The sequence below is a fragment of the Pinus tabuliformis genome, chromosome 2_2 (assembly GCF_031772625.1).
Source record: "Pinus tabuliformis cultivar Carrire ecotype Pingquan chromosome 2_2, CPIR1, whole genome shotgun sequence".
Taxonomy (NCBI): Eukaryota; Viridiplantae; Streptophyta; class Pinopsida; order Pinales; family Pinaceae; genus Pinus; species Pinus tabuliformis.
Window position 1 is genome coordinate 54,385,470 of NC_142300.1, and position 25,792 is coordinate 54,411,261.

General features: G+C 36.2%; 1 protein-coding gene across 1 annotated transcript; it reads right to left on the bottom strand.

Annotated features, from left to right (window-relative positions):
* Positions 1–17,756: 17,756 nt before the first annotated feature.
* Positions 17,757–18,298, bottom strand: LOC149191452 (NAD(P)H-quinone oxidoreductase subunit S, chloroplastic-like). The gene has a single exon (XM_089406240.1). The coding sequence runs from the start codon at positions 18,289–18,291 to the stop codon at positions 17,845–17,847; it is 447 nt and encodes a 148-aa protein (XP_089262366.1). The 5' UTR covers positions 18,292–18,298; the 3' UTR covers positions 17,757–17,844.
* Positions 18,299–25,792: the final 7,494 nt, after the last annotated feature.

Consider the following 25,792-nt stretch of genomic DNA (forward strand, 5'->3'; position numbering starts at 1 on the left):
ATATTCCAATTAAGTATCACTTTCTACGAGAACAAGTGCTTGAGAAAAAGGTTAAATTGGAGTATGTTCCCTCCAAAGAACAAGTTGCTGATATATTTACTAAACCTCTTCCCAGAGAAGCATTTGAATATCTTAGACAAAAATTGGGAGTTGTCTCTGCCTCATTTTGTTGTTAATCTAGTATGCTCAGTCTACAAGTGAAAATTCAGAAGGTTTCTTTCTATACGCGGGTTTCATGAAGTATAGTCATGTATATATGTGAGTTTCTTTGCAGATAGTCGTGTATGTTTTTCTCTGATAGAAAAACAGTGGGACAGACTCAAGATCAGCCTCTGACATGCTACTGACAGCTATGATTTGATTTTTCTTGGTTTGGTGTTGATGGGTACAGTCTATTGATATGGTATTGAGTTATGTTTTTCTCATTGATATTTATCTGATTGATGAAGATGCTTTGATGAATGAGTTGTTGACAATGAACAGGTAGCACAGGTTCAGGGGGAGCATTAGCCTTGCAGAATATAATGCATTGTTGGCATTATGGTTGCTGAATTATGTTACTATTAAGATCTTTTGGTCTCATTTATTAATGTCATATATGTCATTTGATTTAAAGTTCATGTGGATACCTATGATGTAATAATTTTCATACTCAGTCATGTATTGACTTTTGAGGTCATGTCAAATATGTAATCCCACTTGGTTGGGTGGTTGAATCAAATATGTATCCCCACTTGGTTAGGTGATTGATGTAAGTATGAGTCCTTAGTGATAGGAAGTTCATATTCAGTTGAGTTATAGAGTCATGTTCTTCATTTGAAAATATTTTTTAAGATTCAACATGTGCTCATGGGGAGCATGGACAGTATAGTGAAAATTAGATCCAAAAGGGGGAGCTTTGGTCCGCCCTTTTACCTTGATGTCAAAGGGGGAGAGTATCTTAGTGTTTGAATAATGGTTATTTGATGTATCAAACAAGTTTCTACAAGTTGAGGTGATCGACACCAACGTGGTTGTCATTAAGTCCAAAGGGGGAGATTGTTGGAATTATGATGCATGTGTTGTCCTTGATGGAAACTCACTTGTAACAGAATAAGTATATAGTAACTAGATGAATCCATAGGTCAGGTCATAGGTGACAGAGTGATGGAATAGAATAATAGAATGACGGGACAAAAGTTTAAAGATCAGAATCAGAAGTTTGATAAAGGTGAATATTTGAAGATCTATAAGCGGGTTCGTTAAATCCAAGTCGCGTATACACGTAGGTACAAAGAATAAAAGTCACGTACATGTTGGCAAACTAATTTAAGAATACCAAGGGTCCTTACCATGGTATTAGCCCACAATATTGAGCACAATAACGTTTACTTGATCCCATCCAAGATTACCACCAACACTAGTGTAAGTTTGACTCATGGTATTGGCTAAAGCTCTAACTATATAAGGAGGTGAAGATCAAAGTGCTAAGTGTGCACATGAAATGGTTTTTGATGAATACTTCAATCTGAAGTATATTTTCATTTAAGGGCCATAGTTGACACATAAATCTGAAATAATTATGCATCGATGACTACAATGATGGATCAGGATCATGAGACTTGAAATGACTTTCCATTTTATGATCTTCTCATGGATTGACTAGATCTAAGTATTGACACATGTTTTTATCTCTAAATATTATGATCTGGGTATTCCTGAAGTTCTGAAGAGCTGAGCAATTTTAGGTCAAAATTTGCAGATATATACATAGGTTGGTCTCGGTTAAGTCGTGTATACACGTGGGGTTCATTTCTTCATAGTCGCGTACAGAAAGGAAGGGTTTATGTTCATAAATGACTAATCAACCTTATCAGTGTTGTTGTATCTCTGTTGTCTGCAATGATGTCCTCATGTTGATCTGGGTTGAGTGATAATGTCTGAAGTAGAACTGATTGAATGATGAAGTTGAGTTTGGTTACAGGTTGATTGGTTGAAAACATTATTGATGTTGCTAACTATATGAGGGTTCTATAAGCTAATAGAATATTTTAGATTAACTCTGGTAAACTCTGTGCCTGATTCAAAATAACAAGTTTTTAGTATATTAAGATCTGTACGCAGGTTGCTCTATAAAAAAGCGTGTATACACGCGGGTTGCCTTAAGTGAAGTATTGTATACATGTTGGCATATGAATGATCAAGGTTACAATTGATTCTGTTTTTTGATGTAATATTCTAAGTTTAGTTCTGTGTTCTGGTTACAGTGATCTCACTGTTCTGTTTGAATTAAGTTGGTGTTTTCTTCAGTTGATCTACAAGTTGTGATGTATTAAAGCAGGTGGATCCAGTGTGAAAATTTATGAAACGTGGTCCACGGATGTTGCTGAGGGTTGGAGCCTTCAATGAGGAAGTCGAAGCTTCCTGCTAGTAGTAGTTGGTAATCAGATCAGGGGGTTGGAGCTCCCTTCCAGTAGGAGCTGGAGAACAAGTGAAGGTTGTAGCCTTCAGCAGGTGGGTGCCTGTGTACTGGCATGAGTTTGCACCAGTACAAGAATGTAAGAAGTTTTTGATATTAATAAGTTTGAAGACTGAGACAAGAACAACAATGTTTTTCTCCTACATTGGGTTTCCACGTTAAATCCTGGTGTTCATGTGTGTTGCTTATGTATGATACTTTATTCTGTTCATACTACACCTTATTATTTCTTATCAAATGCTTGAAAAATATCTTACATTATGGTTTAAGTTTAACATATAAAGAATTAATTGTTTTACAATTTTAATAAGCATATGCTAGTCTTTTTTACAAAAGTTGCATACATACACGAGTTGGGTTCAGTAAAGTCGCGTACATATTTCAGAAAAGAAAATTATTATTGTGAGTTTTTAAAATACTGATTCACCCCCCCCCCCCCCTCTCAATATTTTTCCCAACAATATGCACTTTTGAAATCCTTGCTTGAAAGAAATCCATCATTGTCATCTGTGCCTTTGAAATTTTCACTCAGAAAAAATTCTTCACCATCCTCATTTGTGTCTTTGAAATAATCATTTGAAGGAAATCCATTATCCTCATATGTGCCTTTGAAATTTTAGCTTGGAGTAAATCTATCATCTTCATCTCTACCTTTGAGATCTTCACTCAAAGGAAATCCTTCACCATCCTCATCTGTGCCTATAAAATCCTCTCTTGGAGAAAATTATTTAGCATCCTCATCTATGCCTTTGAAATCCTTGCTCGGATAAATTCATCATCCTCATTTGTGCCTTTGAAATATTTTCTCAGAGGAAATCCATCATCCTCATATGTACCTTTTAAATCCTCACTCAAAGGAAATCCATCATCATCATATGTTCCTTTGAAACACTAGTAGAAAATGAGAAATTAGTGACTAGGTGACTAAAAACGTTAGTCATTGAAGTTTTTTCAAGTGAAATACTATGAAAAATGAGTAATATTAAGTAACCCAACTAAAAACTACTAACATAAATTACTAATATAGTCTTGAGTTAAAATATATGACTAGATAATAATTAATACAACTAAAAATGACTAACATGAATGACTAATTTAGTCTAGGAATAAAAATACGACTACCTAACAAGAACTGCAACAATACAAATAAGTTGTTTATATTAGTCATTTTAATCGGGGCACTTCAACAATCTAAACTTACAAGTGACAGGGGATTCAAAGGTCGTTATAAATTGGCTGAAAGGCTATACTTTATTAAATACTTCTTTATTGGATCAGTGGATGATTAGAGTCATGGAGTTTATTAGAATCTTCAGGGTTATATCCTTTGATCACATTGACACGGAATTAAATTCAAAGGCTGAAAATTTATCCAAGATGGGAGTGGGCTTATAGCTGGGTCAAATACATTATGAAGAATAATTGCAAGGAGAAGTGTTGGTTAATTAGTAGATAACACTTTTCCTTTAGTTAAAGACTTAACTTTTCATGCATATCTACATATTTTATTATTAGGGTCATATCCATTGACCTAGGATACTAGTTTTTAACTTGGATATAAAGTTCTTTGTCTAGTTTAAACACACATTATGAATATAGCAGTATAAGACACTTATGGAATTTTTTTGAATCCTATGGGGATTTTGATATTTTTTGAACATTAGAGGTTGCACGTATTACAATATCACGTCATACATGTGAAGTTGATTTAGTATATGTTAGATGATGTAAATTACACCTTTGCATTAATATTAATACAAAAATGATGTTTTTTTCTTATTGGAAAACAAATCATGACATTTCCCACGACCTAAGTCAACAATTACTAAAAGAATTATTCCTAAATCAATAAATCCTAAATTATTCCCAAGTGATCTAGTCCTCTCAAAGAGATATTAGTGAATTATAAATGGTACAAATATGAGAAATACCATGTAAACAAAACATGTTCAAACCTTTATAGGTGTAGAGCCTCTATGTGTATGTGATGGAAGGTGTTTGATATCTTATAATTGGTTTCCCTTCATCACCAAAGGGGCTTAGCCTATGAGTTTATTGGCAAAGCAACCCTCATATTTTCCTTTGAGGTTTTGGGAAATGTCAAGTTCAAGTCCAAGTGTTAGTAGATGTTCTCAAAGATGTTTGTTAGGGTTTCTCAACAAGGTCACTAGATCCCAATGCAACATCAGTACCTTGGATTTGTTGAAAAGTACAAACCCCCACATGGAACCTAATGGGTCATTGATGACTACCTAAAGGACTTAGACCAAAGTAATCATGGAGGTCAAAACTACAATTGAAAAAATAACAACATACACATGACAATTCACATTAGAATTCATCCTCTCATAGCCAAGAGTTGATGAATAACAAGATGTTGATTCTTTGATGAAGCCAAAGAAACCAATAATATCCCTATCAACCCTTAAATAATAAAGTTAATAAGATCTTCACAAGGAGGATGAGTAATTCATTGAAATAAAGATTTAAAGGCATGCTCTTTTTTATTTCAAGGAAATATTTATGGAGAAACCCAAGATCGACAACTCATTAGAGTGACTTGAGATACACTTCAGATGAACTGAAATGATTTCCATTGTAAACCAAGAGTGTATTCAATATGTTGCAAGTCTATAATAATAAATTATGATTTAGCAAGGGTCAATATGTCTCGAAATACACTTGTGGGGTGGTCACACACCTTGGGGGAAACTACCCTTCTAGATTAAAAGTCATGTTCCTTTTTAATTGAAGGAAAACTTTATAGAGAAACCCGGTATTAGTAATTCATCTAAGTGACTTGAGCTACACTTGAGATGAAATTGAATGATTGCCATTATAACCCAAAAGTATATCCAATATGTTGCAGGCATATATGAATAACTCATGATTTAGCAAGAAGGGTCAAGATATTTGGAGATATACTCATGGGGTGTTATTACTCCTTGGAGGCTTCTACCTTTCTAGCATTATAATAATAAGCGAAATCTCTCATCTAGAATTTGAACCTAGGTGAGGAATATGCATAACTAACCAAATACTACAACATTGATGATAACCAATTAAACCAACCAACCAATTACGCTTTTTCCCCTTAATAATCCTTTTTACCCTAATTACCCCTCTCGTCAAAATTTCTCCACAAGATTATCTTAGACAAACCCCTTAAGGTGGAATTTTATCTACTCTAATTATTACCCCTACCTTTTATTTAACCTAACCTGAGTCTCTTTACACTCATAAAAGCTTTATTTTTCCTATGTTGAATGGAGTATTATTTTCCTCACATTCAATCAAAACCTCAAATACACATAGAGATTTTTTTCAAAAGCAATGATAAATGATAACCATATTTTAAATAGGCTAAATAGAGACAATGAACATTATTCATCAAATCCACTCATACTTAATCTCCCCATTACACAAAGAGTTTGATAGCTTGAAAAATTGTGCCCTAATTCATGTCTTATGAAGCAACAATCTCACATTCAAAACTCTGAGGGAGTATATGGTATAGAGACGATGGTGTAGCATGACCAAGAAATTTCTTAGGCAATAACCCACATAGCCCTCGCAGGGGACGATACCTTGCTGGGGATTGGCCTTGCAGTAATCACGATGAGAACATGGTTCAAATTCCAATCTCATTTTAAATCCCTTCTAAGAATACAACATATGTTTGTCTCGCCAATAGCGGACCTCAGGTCACTCCTCACACCTTCGCGGGACCATGGCGGTGATAATGAGAATCAAACCTGCAACCCGCAGTGAGTTGAGCGCTTAATTATAGTCACAAGAAAGGTTTAGACACTACCTCTGTGGAGAACAGTGGGAGGGATGAAGGTGAGGACACGATGACAATGCACAATTTACGATACAACGTCATGTTCTTCAAGAAACACAAATGATAAATTTTGTGTGAGTAAGTTATTTTGTTCACTTTTTTTCTTTAAATTCAAAATGAATTTTGATTTTTTTGCTTTTGGATTGAATTTTGATTCTTGTGCTTTGGGATTAGAACTCGTGACCTCTGTTGGCACTGTGGAGACCCCAATTCGAATTGAACTAGAGTGTAGAAATCTTGTTTGTTGGATGATTTTTTTTCTTGTAGTTCGAACCACTGACCTCTGGTGGGTTTTCAGAACCTAGAAGGTGATTGGCTATGGGGAGTTTGGTGTTAGAGCATGTATTACTTAAATCATGAAATTCAATCCATGTCTTCATTGTGACTGAACTGACATATGTCTGTAAGCTACAACAAAATTGGGATGGGTCACATTGATACGATATGTTTAGTTCCACTGAATTAAATATTAAAAATAAATAATTTGGGGGTTTTTAATAAAACATTACTGGTTGAATCGACTTGTTTTCAGTGATTTCTATGGGTTTGTGGCTTTAGAAGCATAATTTTAGGTCTGCAATTTTTGTTGTTATTCAATTTTCTTTGAATTTTTATTGATAACATATACAAATCGAGCAGATTAACAAAAAGGGTAGGTAACAATCATCAGGGTAGGTCACTATGCCAGAGGAGCAGAAACTAATTTCCCCCATATGTTTCAAAATCAAATATTAGAGAAATCTTGATAAATAAGAAGATGGATGCTATCACAAGCAACTAGGGTTCTCAAGGAGAGACACATTAAGAAGATAGTTTGACTGCAACATGCATGACTTACAACCCACCTAAGAGATGCCAAAAACATGTCAGTAGTCAAACAAAGTAACTTTGGTAAATATTTGAACATGCATGAAGCCTTGACAGTTAATTGTGAAGATATTTTGATTTTAGATCATGACCCCAATCAAGTTGCTTTAATGCTCTCTTTCTAAGATTAAGAGCATTCCTTCTATATACATTGTGGTTCTATATACCTAAGTTAGACCACAGACTAAACTAAGCCTCCTGATCTTTGGGGCTCTAACGATGAGGAAGAAAGAAGGCCTTCTTGTCATTTTGGCTCAACCATGTTAAATTCCACACAAATTATCTAGTCGGCCTCTAACAAATTTGCAATTATTCAATGGTAAGAAATTGCACATTTCAAAGCATCATTTGGAGCATATATGTTAGCAACCCCTAGCATATGTCCATCTAGTTGTAACAAAACCTTGGCCAATATTTAGATAGGATATGTACCCTAGTATGTAACATAGGTAGCAAGTGTGGTTGACAATAACATTGCTAAAGCACTTTTCCCTTCTCGGGTTCAGATCTATATGCCTTGGTATTGGATCAGATGAAATTTATTTAGAAATTACCATTTAGGTGCAACATATATAACAAATATGGAAATTTTGCTAAAGATTGTGAAAAGAAAATATGGGAAACTTAACAAGAGTAGGACAATAATGAATAGTGGTAAGTAGTAAAGAGGAAAAAGTTGATTACACAAAACTTGAATCAGGGGGGAAATAAACCAATCTCAAATATTCTTGGATCATTAAAGGCACCAAAACAAGGATTACACAAGAACAAGAAGGTGCACCGACAAATAAAATAGTTTCACATTGGCCATGAGAGGAAGAAAATGGGAAATAATATCCTTAACATAACCAAGGAGGTAACTCAAGTAACATGTCTAATATATATGAGGTATTGTCACAATTTGAACCAATGTTTTCTGCAAAAGTAGTAATGAGTTCTATTATCATTCTATTTCAACTAACCATTCAAATCCCGTTTTTTTAATAACTAGGATTACTTCTCAATGAGGATTAGTTCTCTAGGAAGAGGAGATATATTGAAACCCTAATCTAGTAAATTACATTCCAATAATGGTAACAATGAAGAAAGCACAATAACAAGTAGGGGAGGAAGAAGGAAAGTAGGATAAAAAAGTAAAAAATATTGGAAAAAAACTACTAAGTAAAAGCATGAAGAAATAAAGGATAAAGAAGAAAAATTGGGTACATTGAAAACTATTGAAAAATCCATGGTACCAAGTGCAAAGATTTTTAAGAAACATAAACCAATTTCCCCTCCAAGGGTTGGGGGATCCAAACCCTGAAGTGAATCATGATCATCATCTCTTGGAATTGCAGGGGTATGGGTCATAAATCCTAGATTGAACCAATAAGAAGTTTAACCATTTGAGAAAAACCAATTATCCTCTTGATCTAGGAGACCAAGCTTGAAGAGAAGGAAGTTCTAGAAGAATGTAAAACTCACTGGAAAACCTATGGGGTGGCAACAATAGTATCCAAAGTTGCTTATGGGGAAGGATGCACAACATTCTAAGACTAGGATCTTGTTCAAAATCACAACATTTGCTTTGAAATAACAACATTCTAAGACTAGGATCTTGTTAAAAATCACAACATTGGCTCTTGATAAGTATTACTCATCGAAATTTGGGCTAGAAATTGAATATTGTCACTCTATATGCCAATTATCTATGGGGAAAAGGTTGACTATTAGGATCCTTTGCAATATTTAATAAACACAAAGATTGACCAAGAAAACATTTTAGCTAGAGACCTTGATGTCATCCTTATTCACAAAGGAAACAAATGGGTCAATGTTGTTTGAAACCCTTTTTGAGAGCAACTAGAATATCTAATATTGGAATGGGATTTACTAGATGTTAAACCTGAGAAAGGAAAATACACCTGGACAAATAAGAGAGATGGCCCTAGATTTAAAACCACATGACTAGACCACTTTCTTATCATAAGTGACTTTCTTCCAAGCAATTTCAAAATCTCCTCAAATATTTTTCCATGGATGGCCTCAAACTACAAACCATATGGTCTTAATCTTGCTAGAATTTTTAAACTATGGGCCCATCCCTTTTAGATTCAAGCCCATTTGGCTACAGAAGGAATAAGAAATGAAGATTATTTTAGAGACCTGATGCATATGGATCAAAGGATATCTAGCATATGTATGGGAGAAAAAGTTGAGGGATATCAAACTAGTGCTCAAAAAATGGGCCATGAATAATTATCCATTGTTGGAGTAGGATAAAGTGGAATTGAAAAAGTAGATGGAAAAAAATGGGAAATGGAAAATGAATATGTGCCAACAATATAATTAGTGAGGAAAGTCTTGTGTATTAGATATACCATCAAGTTCTCAAGAAAGAGGAGACATGGAGACTAATATTTAGAAGCTTGTGGCATAAAGTAAGAGACTATAATACAACATTCCTTCATAATCAACCCAAAGCAAGGTTCTTTTAGAATAATGTCAAAGAATTTACCACAATAATCTAGTTGAGGAATTGAAATGTTGACCATTATTCAAGAAGAATACTATGGTAAATTCTTTGACATTGTTTTGAAAGAACCTTACTTTGGGTTGATTATAAAAGAATGTTGTATTATAGTTCCTATTTTATGCCACAAGCTTCTAAATATTAGTCTCCATGTCTCCTCTTTCTTGAGAACTTGACGGTATTTCTAATACACAAGACTTTCCTCAATTGTTGGCACTTATTCATTTTCCATTTCCCATTTTTTATTTTCAATTCCACCTTCTTCTACTCCAAAAATGGCTAATTATTCATGGCTCATTTTTTGAGCACTTTCTTTATGGCTATGCAATCAAAAAATCCATCCCACAAAGTTTTAAATTTGTCGTTAATATCAAAGAAATTATGCTGCAAGATTGCATTACTCTTCAAAATTTTCCAATGATCATGGAAGTCGAAAATGCCCATTATGAAGAGATATACACAAAAGTAGAGGGGTTGAACCAAGTATAATGATGGAGATGCTTGAAATCATCCCAAGCATGATATCTCAAGAGAGAAAAAAAAAAAAAGGAAATTAGAAAGGAGAAAATCCATTTAGCACTTGAGAGTTTAGAGCCAAACTTGGATGGATTATGAATCAATTTCTTTATATTTTGTTGGAACATAATCAAAACCAACCTCAATAGAATGCTTCAATGCATCCAAAAAACTTGCAGAGTGGGTTAAAACATGAACTTAACCTTTCTCGCATTTATTGCAAAGGAAGATATTCCCTATATCCTTATGCAATGTCCCATAAAAAAAATTAACCAAGGTAATTGCAAATAGATTGAAAAGTACTCTCTCCAAGGTAATTTTTTAAAATCAAAATGGTTTTATGTAGAAAAGGCATATTGTGGACTACATAATTTTAGTCCAAAAGGCCATCCACTTTATTCAGGAAAACAAAGAAAAACGCATGATTGTAAAGTTAGATATGTTATATAAGGGTGATGCTTTTGGTAAAGTGAGACATTATTTTCTCATTAACGGCATGCATACATTTGAGTTTTATTCCTCTTTTATTCAATGGATCTCCATATGCATACGCAATCCCTATATTACCCTTCTTGATAATAACAACCCATCAAATTTCTTCAAAGGACGTAGAGGGTTGCACTAAGGCTACCACCAATCCTATTCATCATAATGGTTGAATATATTAGCATGAAATTAAATACATAAAGAAGAAATGGAAACTTTCTAGGGACAAGGATCATTAGGGGAGTTAAAAACCTCACCCACTTTCAATTTTCCGATGATGCTCTTCTTATTGGAGAGGCATCCACAATCATAATGGCCAAGTTAAAAAAAGCATTTGATGATTTTGTCAAAAGCTCCAAGGACAAATAAATTATGATAAGAGCCAGATATTTGGTTAGAACAATAGCCAAAGCTAGCTCCAAGCTATATCAAGAATTTTACTAATTCCTCATCAAGAAACCTAGTTTTCTTTCAAGTACTTGGAGATGGAAATTGGATTAGCAAACCCTTCATCCCAAGTTTGGTAGAGTGCGATAGGGAAAATAAAATATAAACCTCATCATTGGTGGTCACAATAGTTAATCCTAGCTAGAATAATAGTATTAATTAAATTTTCACTTTCAACCCTCCCCATCTTTCAATGCTTAGCAATTCCTACATGAATGAGTATCTCTCCTTGGATTGCTCAAGAAATTAGGGAGTTTATTTGGCAAGGAGATAAGACTAACATAAAATTCCATTTAATTAATTGGAAATTTTTCAAGGCTACCAAGGAATATGTAGATTTAGGGATAAAAGATTCAATAATTATGAATTCAGCGATGGGGTCCAAAGCCTTGTGGAATCTAATTACAAGAAAAGTGGACTGGTGAAAAAAGGTTTTATGCAAGAAATACTCTTTTGGAGAAAGGTTTAGATGTCTCAAAAGGCCTTTGAGTATAAAGAAACGATCCACAATTTGGAATCTCATCAAGGTAGAAACTTTAATCATCCCTTCCAAGCTCACATTGATCCTACTTAATGGAAAATCCATCTCCACATGGTTGGACACCATAATGGGGAAATCACCTCTAGGAAATAATTTGGCTCTTTTACCTCTTGATGGATGCCCAAAAATTTGCAGATTTTATACAACATGTCCAAATGTTCTATCAAACATTGGGTGGGTTGGGATCTTAGGGACCCTCTAATTCATCTACAACTATTGTTAATATCCCTCTTGGACTCTCTTCAAGACTGCACCCCTAAGGAATCCTCCTTCTACAATACTAAGGATCTAATGAATACAATGTCAAACATGGATATCATCACCATCTAGATTCTTCCTTTCAATTATAGAATTCTACCATATGAAGTTCAATATGGAACCCTAAGTGACTTCCCAAAGTTAACTTATTTTGTTGATTGTTGGTGCAAGTGAAGGTTTTAATTGCTGAAAAATTAGCTAAATGTGGAATCCATTGACCCTCCCAATGTGCATAGTGTTTATAAGATGTTGAAATGATTCAACAATTATTTTTTGAATGCATTTTCACCTAACAAGTGTGGAAAACAACATTCCAATATCTCCAACACCTAATGAGAATGATTTCATCATGGAATGAGACATTCACTCATTGGATTCCTAACTATAAGGGAAACATGAAAAAAGGAGTATATTTAAATATTATGGGTTAAACTACCCAAATATATGAGTTGGAAGATCTGGCTTGTGCATAACAAAGTGGTCTTCAAGCAAGAGCAAGTTAATCCAAGTTGAACAACAATCAAGGCAAGATTCCTCCTATCTCATCACCCCTTATCCAGGATTAGAGGCTCTTGAGAACCTTAGGTTTTAGATCAAGAAGAAAATCTTTGGTTTCGACAATTTCATATTCCTGCATCAAAATTCCAAGCCTTAAAAGGCAAGAAAATTCCTATATCAAATTGGCAACTTTAACTACCAGAGCATGACTTTCAACTTTGGAAATCATCTCAATAGTTTTATTTCTTGTTCTTGGACTCTACCTCAAAAGGAAATCTGGGGATGGAAAGTGCAAGGGGAATCCTTCATGAAGGACAAAAGGAATTGAAATATGCTTTGAGTATTAGAGTTTGCATTAATAATCAAGCAAAGGCCTATAATTTTCTCCAAGGTTTGAAATTGGCTCTAGCTCATCAATTTTTTTCTATTATTATGGCTGAAGAGTCTTTATTTGTTATTAAATATATTAAAAAATATGGAGTTGTTGAAGTTGTTTCCTGATGTTTGGTTGACCATTAACTTCCCAACAAATAATGCAAACTTTACCATCAGTTCAACTAGTTGTCCTTTTACTAGTCATGGTCAAAACATTGCTTAATTTTTCACTAGAGTCAAATAATATTGTTAGGTACTTTCCTTGCAATATCCATCTCCTTTAAGATGTCAAATGTTCTGACTGAAATTTACCATTATCCGGATTGAGTGCCAAAGTTGGCATGTTTCTCTATATTGTCACTATTTTCATCTTCACTTGTAATCACATTATCTTCCAGGTCAGAAACTGCAGTGCCAAGGATTACTTCCCCTGTAGTTGTAGTAGTTCTTAAATAAGTGTCAACAATACTCCTTGGCTCAACAGCAACATAATTGTTAAGAAAAAAGAAAAAGAATTATAGTCCACCTGAAAGCACATTCATGAAACTATAGAAAAATCACTTAGTTGAAATGTTTTCTTAAATGCTTCCTCAAACTTGCACCCAAACACCAATCTTGAAAGTTTTTTATTTGGCTGAAATGGTTCTTCTATGTGCTCTAATGAAATTTCCTTCTTAGAAAGCCCACCAAGGCCACCACTTTTTTGTTTTGTAAGTTTTTTATTTGGCTGAAATGGTTCTTCTATGTGCTCTAATGAAATTTCCTTCTTAGAAAGCCCACCAAGGCCACCACTTTTTTGTTTTGTATTTGTAAAACCCATACCAGGAGAACCTGTCCCTGCATTCTCTGCATCATTTTTTATTCGTTATATCAGCTTTAGAATGCTTTGCACAGTGAGGATTAGTTCATATAAATGAAAATATGTATATGTATGAAAAATATAGTTCAGAGTGCTTCCAACTTCCTTACATCATTGAAGTCCAACGTTGGTTAATTAGCATATCCTTATAGTTTTGAAGGCCAAAACTTTGTTTCTCCGTGCTTTGATGCACATCACTTGGATAGTCTGGTGAAGCATTTATAGGCTTCAACAAGACACTGATTGTGGTGGTAAAAACATGAACAATGATATCAAGAACACCCAAAACTTCGGTACAAGACAGTCTTCAAATATGAATGGCGTTCCAGTAAATTTTTGTGGATAAGTAAGATCATAGAGATGACCTTGACTAGAGATTTTGCTCAATTTCAGTCCTAGAAATCACCCCCCTTCTCAACTATGTCCTGAAAATCATTTAGCTCAAAACAAATCCGAGAAACGTAAAGCACAAAACTCACCCTTACAGAGAAACCAATTGAATGTGTATTGATAGAGGCGTGTCTTGTCTGAATATTGTCAAATTTGCAAATTTCTCACACATTATATATTCTCATCAAAATTAATGAATCCTAATAAACAATTTGAACCAAAATAATTTTCTGAATTGAAAATCAAGCTGACATCGTGACCTGGTCTTTCTCTGGAATTTTTGGGCTGAGTGTTTTTGGAAATTTTTCCATTACATGATCTGGGCATATACCCTTCAGAAAACCCACAAAATCTCTTAAATCATTCACAAATTCACAAAAGTTCTTGCAAGTCATCAAATTTATGTCATTCTGCAGAAAACTCATGTTGCAAATTCTTAAAATTTCTCTCTTTCTGCTCAGAAACCCTTCCTAAAATTTATTGTCCGGAAGAGTAACCAATAACAATGTTCAGGGTCTCTGTTTCTCCTTTGCATCCCTATAAAGAAATCAATGACAAGCATAATTTGTGAATTAAGATATAAGCTCCTTTAGCTTGGATTTCATATAGAAAGGTTTTGTAGGCCTTCTTCTTCATGTATTTGGTACAGAAGCCAGTCATAGAGTTTTTCCTTAAATAACTTCTACATTAAGTGTTCTTTGGTCTTATCAAGAAACAAAGTAGAATATTTTGTAGATTTCTCCATCTTTACCCACTCATCTTCACCATCTTTTCTATAGATTGCCCTCTCAGTTTCAAGCCAGACAAAATTATATTGAAGCATGTGAACTTACCAATCCCTTTATAAGACATGCTAGTCTCTGCCACACTATTATAATTAGAACTAATAGCTCCCAATTGTTTGGAACCAAAATTAGATGCAACTTCTGAGACCAAGGCCTTCTTAGAAGCCAGAACAGTGGTAGATTTGATTACTAAAGCAAAAAAATTCACATTGACCAAATCAATTTCTTAAAAACTTGTAATATGTGATACAATTGTCTCCTCCATGCATAGCCTTCAATCCTTTTGTAGAAAGGTAATCTAGTCCACCAGATTGTGTAATATTAGATACCCCATTAAAAAAAGTGCACATATTCTGTTGAAATTATTTATAACAGGAAATCTATCAGAAAATCGAAGCTCATCAGGGATGACTGCCCATCCAAGCTAAACATCTGTAAAGCTAACATATTTTGAAAATGATGCAGTATCAATTGCAACCTCTTTTGCACCAGGAATTTCATACATTGATTTTGGATTGTTATCAGACATGTAAATTGCATAAGCAGAGTCATAGATTATAATTGACCCATTGACCTTTGAAAATGCAACTAATTCCTATATTTTCTTTCTTGTAGCTGCAGCACCTCCGAACATGCTTCTCAAACGAGCTTGTTTGATGCCAATGTTACTTAGAGTAGACATTATTTATTTTGGTGTTCAGTCTTTGTTTCCTTGTTGGTGTTCAGTCTTTGTTTCCTTGTTTAGCCAAAAATGACTAGACTTTTTTTTATTCGTATTCTCCTCATGATCTTCTATATTCTCCTTCATTGCTAGGAGTTAAATTTTGATCCTATAGTGGTAGAAAGAGTGGGCGGATACTATGGATAGATATGGTTCTATGATGATATCTACTATCGAGGTAATGTAGACATATAATTTCTTATTTTTTCTATTCTGTTAATTTTTTAAAACATTTTGTTACATTTCCAGTATATTTATTCAGTTATTTGGGTAGGTTGTGGCAGAGATGGTAGGTATTGGGTTTGGGATTTCAAAATATTCATTTACTACACTAACGCAACAGGTATTTTAATTCTTCTGGGACATAACCCATTTTATCTTTTCAAGTTACTGGACCTCTCTTACTTTGCAATAATTTTGGGTATTATTATCACCAAATGTTTCTCTTTAATTTCCTTGTTAGTCCCTGCCTCCGGCATAGCAGGGACTATAGCGTTTGATTGAGCGTTGACCAGGTATTAAATCACTTTGACCGATTAACCGATTATAGATTTTTAAAACTTAAGCCAAAGTTTATTGCTAACAGTTTTGCGCTATGAAAATTTTAACCAAACTTATGAATTGAGCCTCTTATTGCAGGCTTCACGTGCCCCAATGGTGTTTTTAGCCGGGAAGCTATTTTATCCTAACTTTTTTAACTAACGGTTGGGGCAAGTTTTTTAAGCAAAGTTTTCATTTTCAAAGTTGTTGAGACAGGATCGCATAAACCCGTCAAGCTTACAGCTTACACTTGTCACTGTTGTTGGTTGCCAGGATTTTTTACAGCTGCCATGTTCATTCTACCACCACCATTTTACGCCCTCTTCCTCTCTTCATTGCATTGAAGACGTGTTCTTCCGCTCTTCATTCCATTGCATGTTAGCTTCTGCTGGGGTTTGTTTACGCCCTCTTCCTCTCTTCATTGCATTGAAGACGTGTTCTTCCGCTCTTCATTCCATTGCATGTTAGCTTCTGCTGGGGTTTGTTCAGGCTGCCGGCATGAAAATTCATTTTATTGAAATGATCTTTGAGGTAAGAAGCACAACCCTATGTATTCCCATGTTGAAGTCACAAACAAAAAATTCTATTGTTGAATATGAAATACCTGAAATTGTTTACGCTGAAGTCACAAACAAAAAATTCTATTGTTGAATGTGAAATACCTGAAATTGTTTATGCTTCTTTTTGTATGTAGGATTAATGGCAGTATCAATCCAGCTTGATAGAAGGGCCAATATGAAATACCTGAAATTGTTTATGCTTCTTTCTGTATGTAGGATTAGTGGCAGCATCAATCCAGCTTGATAGAAGGGTGAATGCACCCATTTTCACCTGCCTGGGAAAATAAACAACAAAATCACAGGGGGTGGCTAGCGTGGGTTAAAATCTATTGAGAAATCCTGCAGAAACAAGGCAGCAAACACAGATATTTAATCTCTACCATGATTTTTATGAATATGGCAGATGAAATATCTACGTGGCCTTATTTTTTCTATTTTTGCTTTTCATCTAATTATTGCGCAAGTAATGAAATTTCATATGTTTATCCTAATTTCAAATGTGTTCACCTTGTCTGTCAGTACTGATCACTGCTTTTCATTGATAGAATCATATTACCTATGCAAAAGAAGAGTCTTTTCTAATTGGATATAAATTGCGAAATTAATGAAATCGTCTATGTTATTTCTAAATTAAGTGTATTGATCACTGTTTTTGGTTGATAGAATCATATTACCTATCCATGCAAAAAAAGAGTCTTTTCTAATTGGATATAAATTGTGAAATTAATGAAATTGTCTGTTACTTACCACTGTTCTCGGTTGATATCACCATTCTTTTGCATATGCAAAAATATCAGAAAAAAGTGCATTCTTGCTTGACAAATTGGGTCTGCAACAAAGAAAATTGACAATTTTTCTTCTGTTATTTATATGGTGTAGGTGAGACGGCTTCTCAATATGGGTGCACATGTGAATGTACCTGCATTTGGCCCAAAATCTCCTGGGGCCACTCCTCTACATCTTGCTGCTGCTGGTGGGCATCTGAAGGTGATGGATGAATTACTTGAAGGTGAGTGCGCCCTACAAAATGAAGAAACAAAATATAATCCTATAGCATAAACAAAACTAGAACCAATAAGCCAAGACAAAACAGAAACAATCAAATTCCATTACAGTATTTTTTTAACAATGAAAACAATTTAAATGCTGCTAAAAGGATAATTACAGAGAGAAAGAATTGATAAAACTCATGGCATGTCCATGGTTTCCAGGATCGCAGACTTAGGATTGGACGTGGCGGGTCCCTTGCTCCGTTCCAAGTCCTCAAGCTTGAAAGTCACCAGCTTACTCAGATTCCCACCCTCAAACAGCACCCCAACATTCCCATCAGCGACCTTCTGCACAGTCCCGCTTAACATGTGGTATGGATTCTCGGGATTCTTCACAAGCACAATCATGCCAGGCTGTAGGGGAGGCTGCGGTGCTGCCCTGGGCTTTGATAACTTTCCCAATTCAGAAGAAATTTCAGCTGCAGCACCATCCTTAGCGGGAGGGGGGTTATCTCTAACGAATTTGATTAAGCCCTTCTCACCTCCAGGGAATCCACCAGTCATGCCCTGTAATTCTTTTTCAAAGGTCTTATCATCACCAATCCAATTAGTAGAAATAGTACCTGTGGGATTGTTGGGTTCCATTTTTTCTCCATTTTTCTCCTGTCCAGCTAAACTTGGGGACTGCCCACCAGATGGGATTTTCCTCTTTAGCTCCTCTCTGTTGGAGATCAGATACTCAACTAAATTAAACAAAAAATACACAGCAGATCAATCATGCACATAAAGACACAAGAATTTAACGTGGTTGACCCAACCAATCTGGGCTACGTCCACACAACATAGGCATCGGCAATCTTATTAATCAAACAGGAGATTACATAATGAAATCCTCACAAAACTCTCACCCTCATAGCAAACAATCCGAATGGTTGCCTGTTATATAGCAAAGAGAATCTAACCACCTCATTAACTCACTCACATCAAATATAGGAGGCATTAATCATCTCCCAACAACCTGGAGCTAATCTAGGAACTGAATTTCTATTGTTGTCACCTACAGATATTTTTGCCTATTTTACTCCAAACAGAAAATCTCAACAATCTCCACCTTGACAACAATTAGCCTGATGCCCTGTTATTATTATTTTATCTTTTCTGCAAGCCAAGAGAAGCCAAACACCAGCGTAGCTTCTCTAACAAAACTGGTTTCGTGAACATGTCTGCACAATTCTCCTTTGTATGCACCTTTTCAAGAGAGACTCCCCTTTCAGTGATAACCTGTCTTACAAAATGGTACTTGATCGGTATATGCTTTGATTTACTATGATAGGCCGGATTCTTAGCCAAATGTATTGCACTTTGACTGTCACAAAATAACTTGATGCTGTCCTGCAACCTACCAAATTCACCAAACAAACCTTTCAACCAAATCGCTTCTTTGCAAGCATGAGAAGCAGCAATGTATTCTGCTTCAGTAGTGGACAAAGCAACAATGTTCTGTAGCTTTGACATCCAACTTATAGCTCCACCTGCAAGAGTAAAGACATACCCTGAAGTTGACCTTCTCTTATCCAAATCACCTGCAAAATCGGAATCAACATATCCGCAAACAAATTCACTACTCTTATTGTAAGTGATACAATAACTACTTGTGCCTCTCAGATACCGAAGCACCCATTTCACTGCCGACCAGTGTTCTTTACCCGGATTTGCCATGTACCTGCTGACAACCCCAACTGCATGTGAAATATCTGGTCGAGTACAAACCATCGCATACATTAAACACCCTACTACATTAGCATATGGAATTCTAGACATATAATCCTTTTCTTCATCTGTATTAGGACATAAACTCGAAGAAAGCTTAAAATGGGAAGCTAAAGGGACTGAAACAGGCTTCACATTATTCATACCAAACCTCAAAAGTATTTTCTCAATATACTTTTGTTGTGATAGCCATAGCTTACCATTGCTCCTATCTCTGAAAATCTCCATGCCCAAAATCTGTCTTGCTGCTCCTAGATCTTTCATATCAAATGTCCTTGCCATCTGAGCCTTCAACCTATTGATTTCTTCGATGCTTTTGCTTGCTAAAAGCATATCGTCAACATACAATACCAAGATAATGAATATGCCATTATTCAACTGTTTAAAATAAACACAATGATCATATTCACTTCTAACGTATTTCTGACTCAACATGAAAGAATCAAACTTCTTATACCACTGCCGAGGCGACTGCTTCAGGCCATATAATGACTTCTTAAGCCTGCAGACAAATTTCTCATTGCGATGGTGAAAAAACCCTTCCAGTTGTTCCATATATATTTCCTCATCTAAGTCACCATGTAGAAATGCAGTCTTAACATCTAACTGCTGCAACTCTAAATCAAACAAAGCCACTAATGCTAACACAATTCTAATTGAAACAATTTTAACCACTGGTGAAAAAATCTCATGAAAGTCAATACCGGCTTTCTGAGAAAACCCTTTTGCAACCAGCCGTGCTTTGTACCTGTCTTCCATATCATTCACACCCCGTTTCAGCTTGAAAACCCATTTACACCCCACAGTTTTCCTGCCTTTCGGAAGCTCAACCAGATCCCATGTACCGTTCTTACTTAAGGCCATCATTTCGTCCTTCATGGCTACTTTCCACTTGTCACTATTTGAACCTTCTACAGCCTCCTGATAACACAAAGGTTCATCATCATTAGCGATCAAAGCAATTGAAGTAACATGATCATCATACCTTCTCGGAGGGCGTTTGATCCTTGTAGACCTCCTTAAGAATGTTTCTGGTGCTTCCACAATTGGCTGTCTATCATCTGTAGGAACTTCTTCATGATCGCCATCTGAGACCTGTTCATGACCTCCATCTGAACCCTGTTCATAATCTGATTCTGAAACCTGTTCATGACTAGAATCTGAACTATGGTCGTTATGACTATTATTAGAAATGTTGTCAAACTGAATGTGCTGGAAATCAAATACATCATCCTGTTTCAATCTACTATCTACATCTAACTGTACAAGAGAGGATTCATTAAACTTTACATCTCTGTTGATGATGATTTTTCGGGTAGTAGGATCTCACAATCTATATCCCTTTGTTCCATCACCATACCCAACAAAGATATACCTTTTAGACTTTGGATCTAATTTAGTTCGCTGATGTTTAGGCACTAGAGCATATGCTTCACAACCAAACACTCTGAGTTTAGAATAGTCACAAGGGTGTCCTTTCCATACCTCTTGCGGAACCTTGCAGCCTATCGCCGTTGATGGAGATCGGTTTATCACATAACAAGCTGTTGCCACTACTTCCGTCCACAACTCCTTTTGCAACCCGGCGTTACTCAGCATACACCTTGCTCTCTCTAGAAGAGTTATGTTCATGCGTTCAGCAACTCCATTCTGCTGAGGAGTATAAACCGTGGTCTTATGTCTCTCGATCCCTGCATCCTTGCAATAGCTGTCAAACTCCTTGGAGGTAAGCTCACCACCATTGTCAGTTCTTAAACATTTTATAGTTCTACCAGTGTTGTTTTCTACCAATGCTCTAAACTGCTTGAAAACTGTAAAAAGATCAGACTTCCTTTTCAACATGTAGACCCACACTTTTCTATAAAAGTCATCAATAAACGATACAAAATATGACGAGCCACCATATGACGCTGTAGGGGCTGGACCCCAAACATCTGAATGGATATAATCAAGTATGCCTTTACTAGTATGTTTGCCTGTTTTAAACTTTTGCTTACTTTGTTTACCAAACAGACAATGTTTACAGAAATCTAACTTTCCAGATCTTAGATTAGGAAGTAACTTGCGGTCAGCCAAAATTTTCAACCCTCGTTCGCTCATATGGCCCAACCTTTGATGCCATAGGCGAATGGAACTACTGTCCTGTTCAGACACCGACACATGATCTGACCCAGTTCTACCTTCTAATTGAAAAAGATTTCCTACCTTCTTAGCCTTCATCACTAGTAAAATACCTTTATAGATTTTCATAACTCCACCTTGAATTACAGTTTTATATCCATTCGTATCCAGTGCTCCTAATGAAATTAGATTTTTTCTTAGATCTGGTACATGTCTCACATCAGTTAACAATTTGGTTGTGCCATCTAACATTTGCAGTTGTATACTTCCTATTCCAACAATACTGCAAGTGACATCATTACCCATGTACACGAATCCATCATCAACTGATCTATATGTCTTAAACCAATCTTTATGAATACACATGTGGTTATATGCCTCGAAATCTAACAACCAATGTTGATCATGTTTTGAAACATTAACAGACAATACCTCATCACTCATACCTGAACCAGATACTGAACCTGTATCTGTGGTGTTGGCTTCCTTCTTTTCTGTCGAAGAGCCTTCTTTAGCAGCCTGCTTTCGCTTCCAGCAATCCTTTTTCAGATGTTCAGCCTTGCCACAATGCCAGCACTTCACCTTTGTCTTCTTTCCTTTGGACTTTGAACGAGAGTCGCTATGATTTCCCCCGGAGTGTCTCTCTCTTGAGCGACCTCTGGCCATCATAACCTCTGACGTAGAGGTGTATGCATTCGACCTCTTCCTCGTCTCCTCAGACAACAAGGCTCCAACAACATCGTCAAACTCAAGAATGTCTGTTGTACTAAAGCTTATGGAAGTAACAAAGTGATCCCAGGATTTGGGAAATGAACACAATAGAGTTATTTCCTTATCCTCAGAATCAAATTTCACATCTAGATTGTCTAATTGTACCAACAAGGTATTAAAAACATTCATGTGATCAGTAATCGAGGTACCTTCTTTCATCCGCAAACCGTAAAGCTGCCGTTTCAGGAGAATCCGATTTGTCAAGGATTTCGTCATATACAGCTTCTCCAACTTCGTCCACAAACCAGCTGCAGTCTTCTCTGACACGATGTTAAATAAAACATCATCAGCCAAACACAACCGAATTCCGCTCAAGGCTCTTCCATCCAATTCATTCCACTCATCATCTGTCACGGGGGAAGGCAGTTTGGACCTGCCCAACAATGCCTTTGCCACGCCCTGCTGTACCAGCAGATCATGCATCTTTACCTTCCAGATCTCGAAATTATTTTTGCCATTAAATTTCTCGATTTCGAACTGGGCACTTTGAGTTTTCGCCATTTGTATCAATCAAAAAATAATAATCTCCAATATCCAACTTTAAATACCAGCAATAATAAAAAAAAAAAAAAAAAAAAAAAAAAACTGCCTATTCCTTTTTGCCTTTGCCTTTAAAAAAAAAAACTGCCCTTTGTACTTCACAAAAAAATTTCTGCACTATGCACTGATATGCCTTTGCTCTTAAAAAAACAACAAACTTGTTTTGTTTTTATTACTTGACCTATCTTCTTAGAGCTCACCAATCCTGTTGCAAATCTATAGTTTGGATCTGCATCATCGCACTCTCAACACGTGTTTTCAATGTTGGAGCAATACATTCAAAGACATATTATGCTCACAATCAAATACTCATAATACAAACGCTCACTGTTTTTACCAAAGATAGAGCATAGTTTGGATTGGTAGTGGAGTCACGGTAACCGAATTAAATGATGCATCATATCAGTAAGGTTGATAATTGAGATGTGCGCCGAAACCTTTATTTTGTAGCATAGGTAGTAATAATTAAGGAAATAAAGAAAGAATCACCAACACCTGGAACACGGAGAGCAATACATCCAGCAACAGCGATCACTTAATCCACCACGCCCGCAGAGACACCACGCAGCGCCTCCAGGCAGCACCACCAGGCAGTACCAACACTCAGCGTTCTCCACGCAGGCGGACAAGATACCTCCACGCAGTTAACTAGGTAGAGATCTCTGCATAATTTGCAACGCCTCCAGCCACGCACAACGCCAGATAACCAGCCTGCAATGCCTCCACGCAGGTTCACACGGCTCCAGCAATGTTCAACGCAGCAAACAAAAAACAAAACTGCAATATATCCACGCTGTGTGCTGTGTGTATTACATATCCACGCAGTTTTATAACTACATCTGCATGTCCAGCACGCAAGTCCAACCTTCGCTCCAAATGATTTCACGCCGAAGACTGTACGCACACCAACGCACAACACTTTCAAATACGCACGATTTCAATGCACCAGGCAGCGCCAATAACCAAACCACGCAGTTGGATAGCAGTCCACCACGCACAGCAATCCACACGCAGGTAATCTCAGCACGTCCAGCACGCAGACTCCAGGACGCCACGCACAGCAACCAACAGCACCTCCAACATGCTCTGATACCACTTGTTGGAGATCAGATGCTCAGCTAAATTAAACAAAAAATACACAGTAGATCAATCATGCAGATAAAGACACAAGAATTTAACGTGGTTCACCCAACCAATCTGGGCTACGTCCACACAACATAGGCATCGGCAATCTTATTAATCAAACAGGGGATTACATAATGAAATCCTCACAAAACTCTCACCCTCATAGCAAACAATCTGAATGGTTGCCTGTTATATAGCAAAGAGAATCTAACCACCTCATTAACTCACTCACATCAAATATAGGAGGCATTAATCATCTCCCAACAACCTGGAGCTAATCTAGGAACTGAATTTCTATTGTTGTCACCTACAGAGATTTTTGCCTGTTTTACTCCAAACAGAAAATCTCAACACTCTCTTAATCCTTCCTCACCCTTTCTCTGCCTCCCAGTAACTGCCACAGATTGAATTTCTCTGCTCATTTCCTTCAGGTCCAAAAAAACCCAAAAACCCCATGACAAACGAAAGACATGCATCATGTAACAGGCCAAGAGAAACACCTATAGTCACGATCTCCGAGGCTCAAATTTCAGACACAATGCACACACAGAACCTCTACCTAGGATTTCAGTCAGTGTTGAACCTAGAACAATATACCATAGTCTGTAAAATCATGTGAATATAAGGGATTTCAGTGTTGAATCTAGAACAATATACCATATTCTGTAAAATCATGGGAATATAAGGGCGGTAATATATTTTTTTAATCAAGAACTCCGTTAATTTGACACTATTTATCAAAAATCAGAAGAAACAAGACCGACAAACAATAAAGATCCAGGATTATAGAAGAGTAAAATACGATGCTAAAATCAGTGACAGAATTGAAAGATCTGATGACATAAATAAAGATATACATGCATAGGCGGCCTCCGTACACAGTTTAAACCCTGCTGCTCCCAGATTGCAAAGAAAAACTGAAAATATCGAGAGTCAATCACAATTCAAGGCGACGAAGGAGGGTATTGATGTGTCTAATGAGATGCAGTGGTTCGACTTCCAAATACGAGTGTAAGACATGCACGAAGAAACGTGGTAGGCATTACGAGAACCATGAAAAGAGCGGGATGTATCCACGAAGAGGGAATGGTAATCGAAATGATTTTGGCGGTGGAGTTACATGAATTGCAACTATTCGGCGGAGCGCATATTCCTAATCGAATAATCGAAAAACTCGAGTTCAATGGGCCTTTGGTTCGCTGTAGAAATCGAGGGTCGGGGTGTGAGTCCAACATTGAGATTTGAAATTTAAAAATTAAATGAATCCTAAATCAACTTGCATCTCTCAAAGTTGAGTTTCAATGGTTTTTATATCTAAAAATTATAGTTCACTGTTGCATATCTTATGGTTTTTACTTGTTGATGATGGTAAGGACCTCACTTGCTAGCTCATACAGGGAGATATTTCAAGGCATAGAAAATAAGGGATTTTATTTATACGTTATCATTATTATATTAACTTTCTGACTATCCAAGGTCACTGTAGATTCCCCAGAAAATGCATTTGGTTGAGATATTGTCAATAAGTTGAAGTTCATGTCCCCATTAGATGTATGTTCATCGTTCAGTGTAAGAGATCATAAAATATTTGAAAATCATATTGGTGATTTTTCAATTTCCTCGGTTTTGGAGATAGGTCATTTTCATATTAGCAGGTCTTGATCCATTTGGAAGCGGTGCGAATAATGGTGGTGAGGAAGGGTGGAATCCACTCCATTCTGTTGCAAACAGTTGGAATTCTAATGTTGTTGAAGCATTGTTGCAAGCAGGTAATATTCCTTGACACCACTTTCTCGAGGCTAGCAACTTGATAAAATGA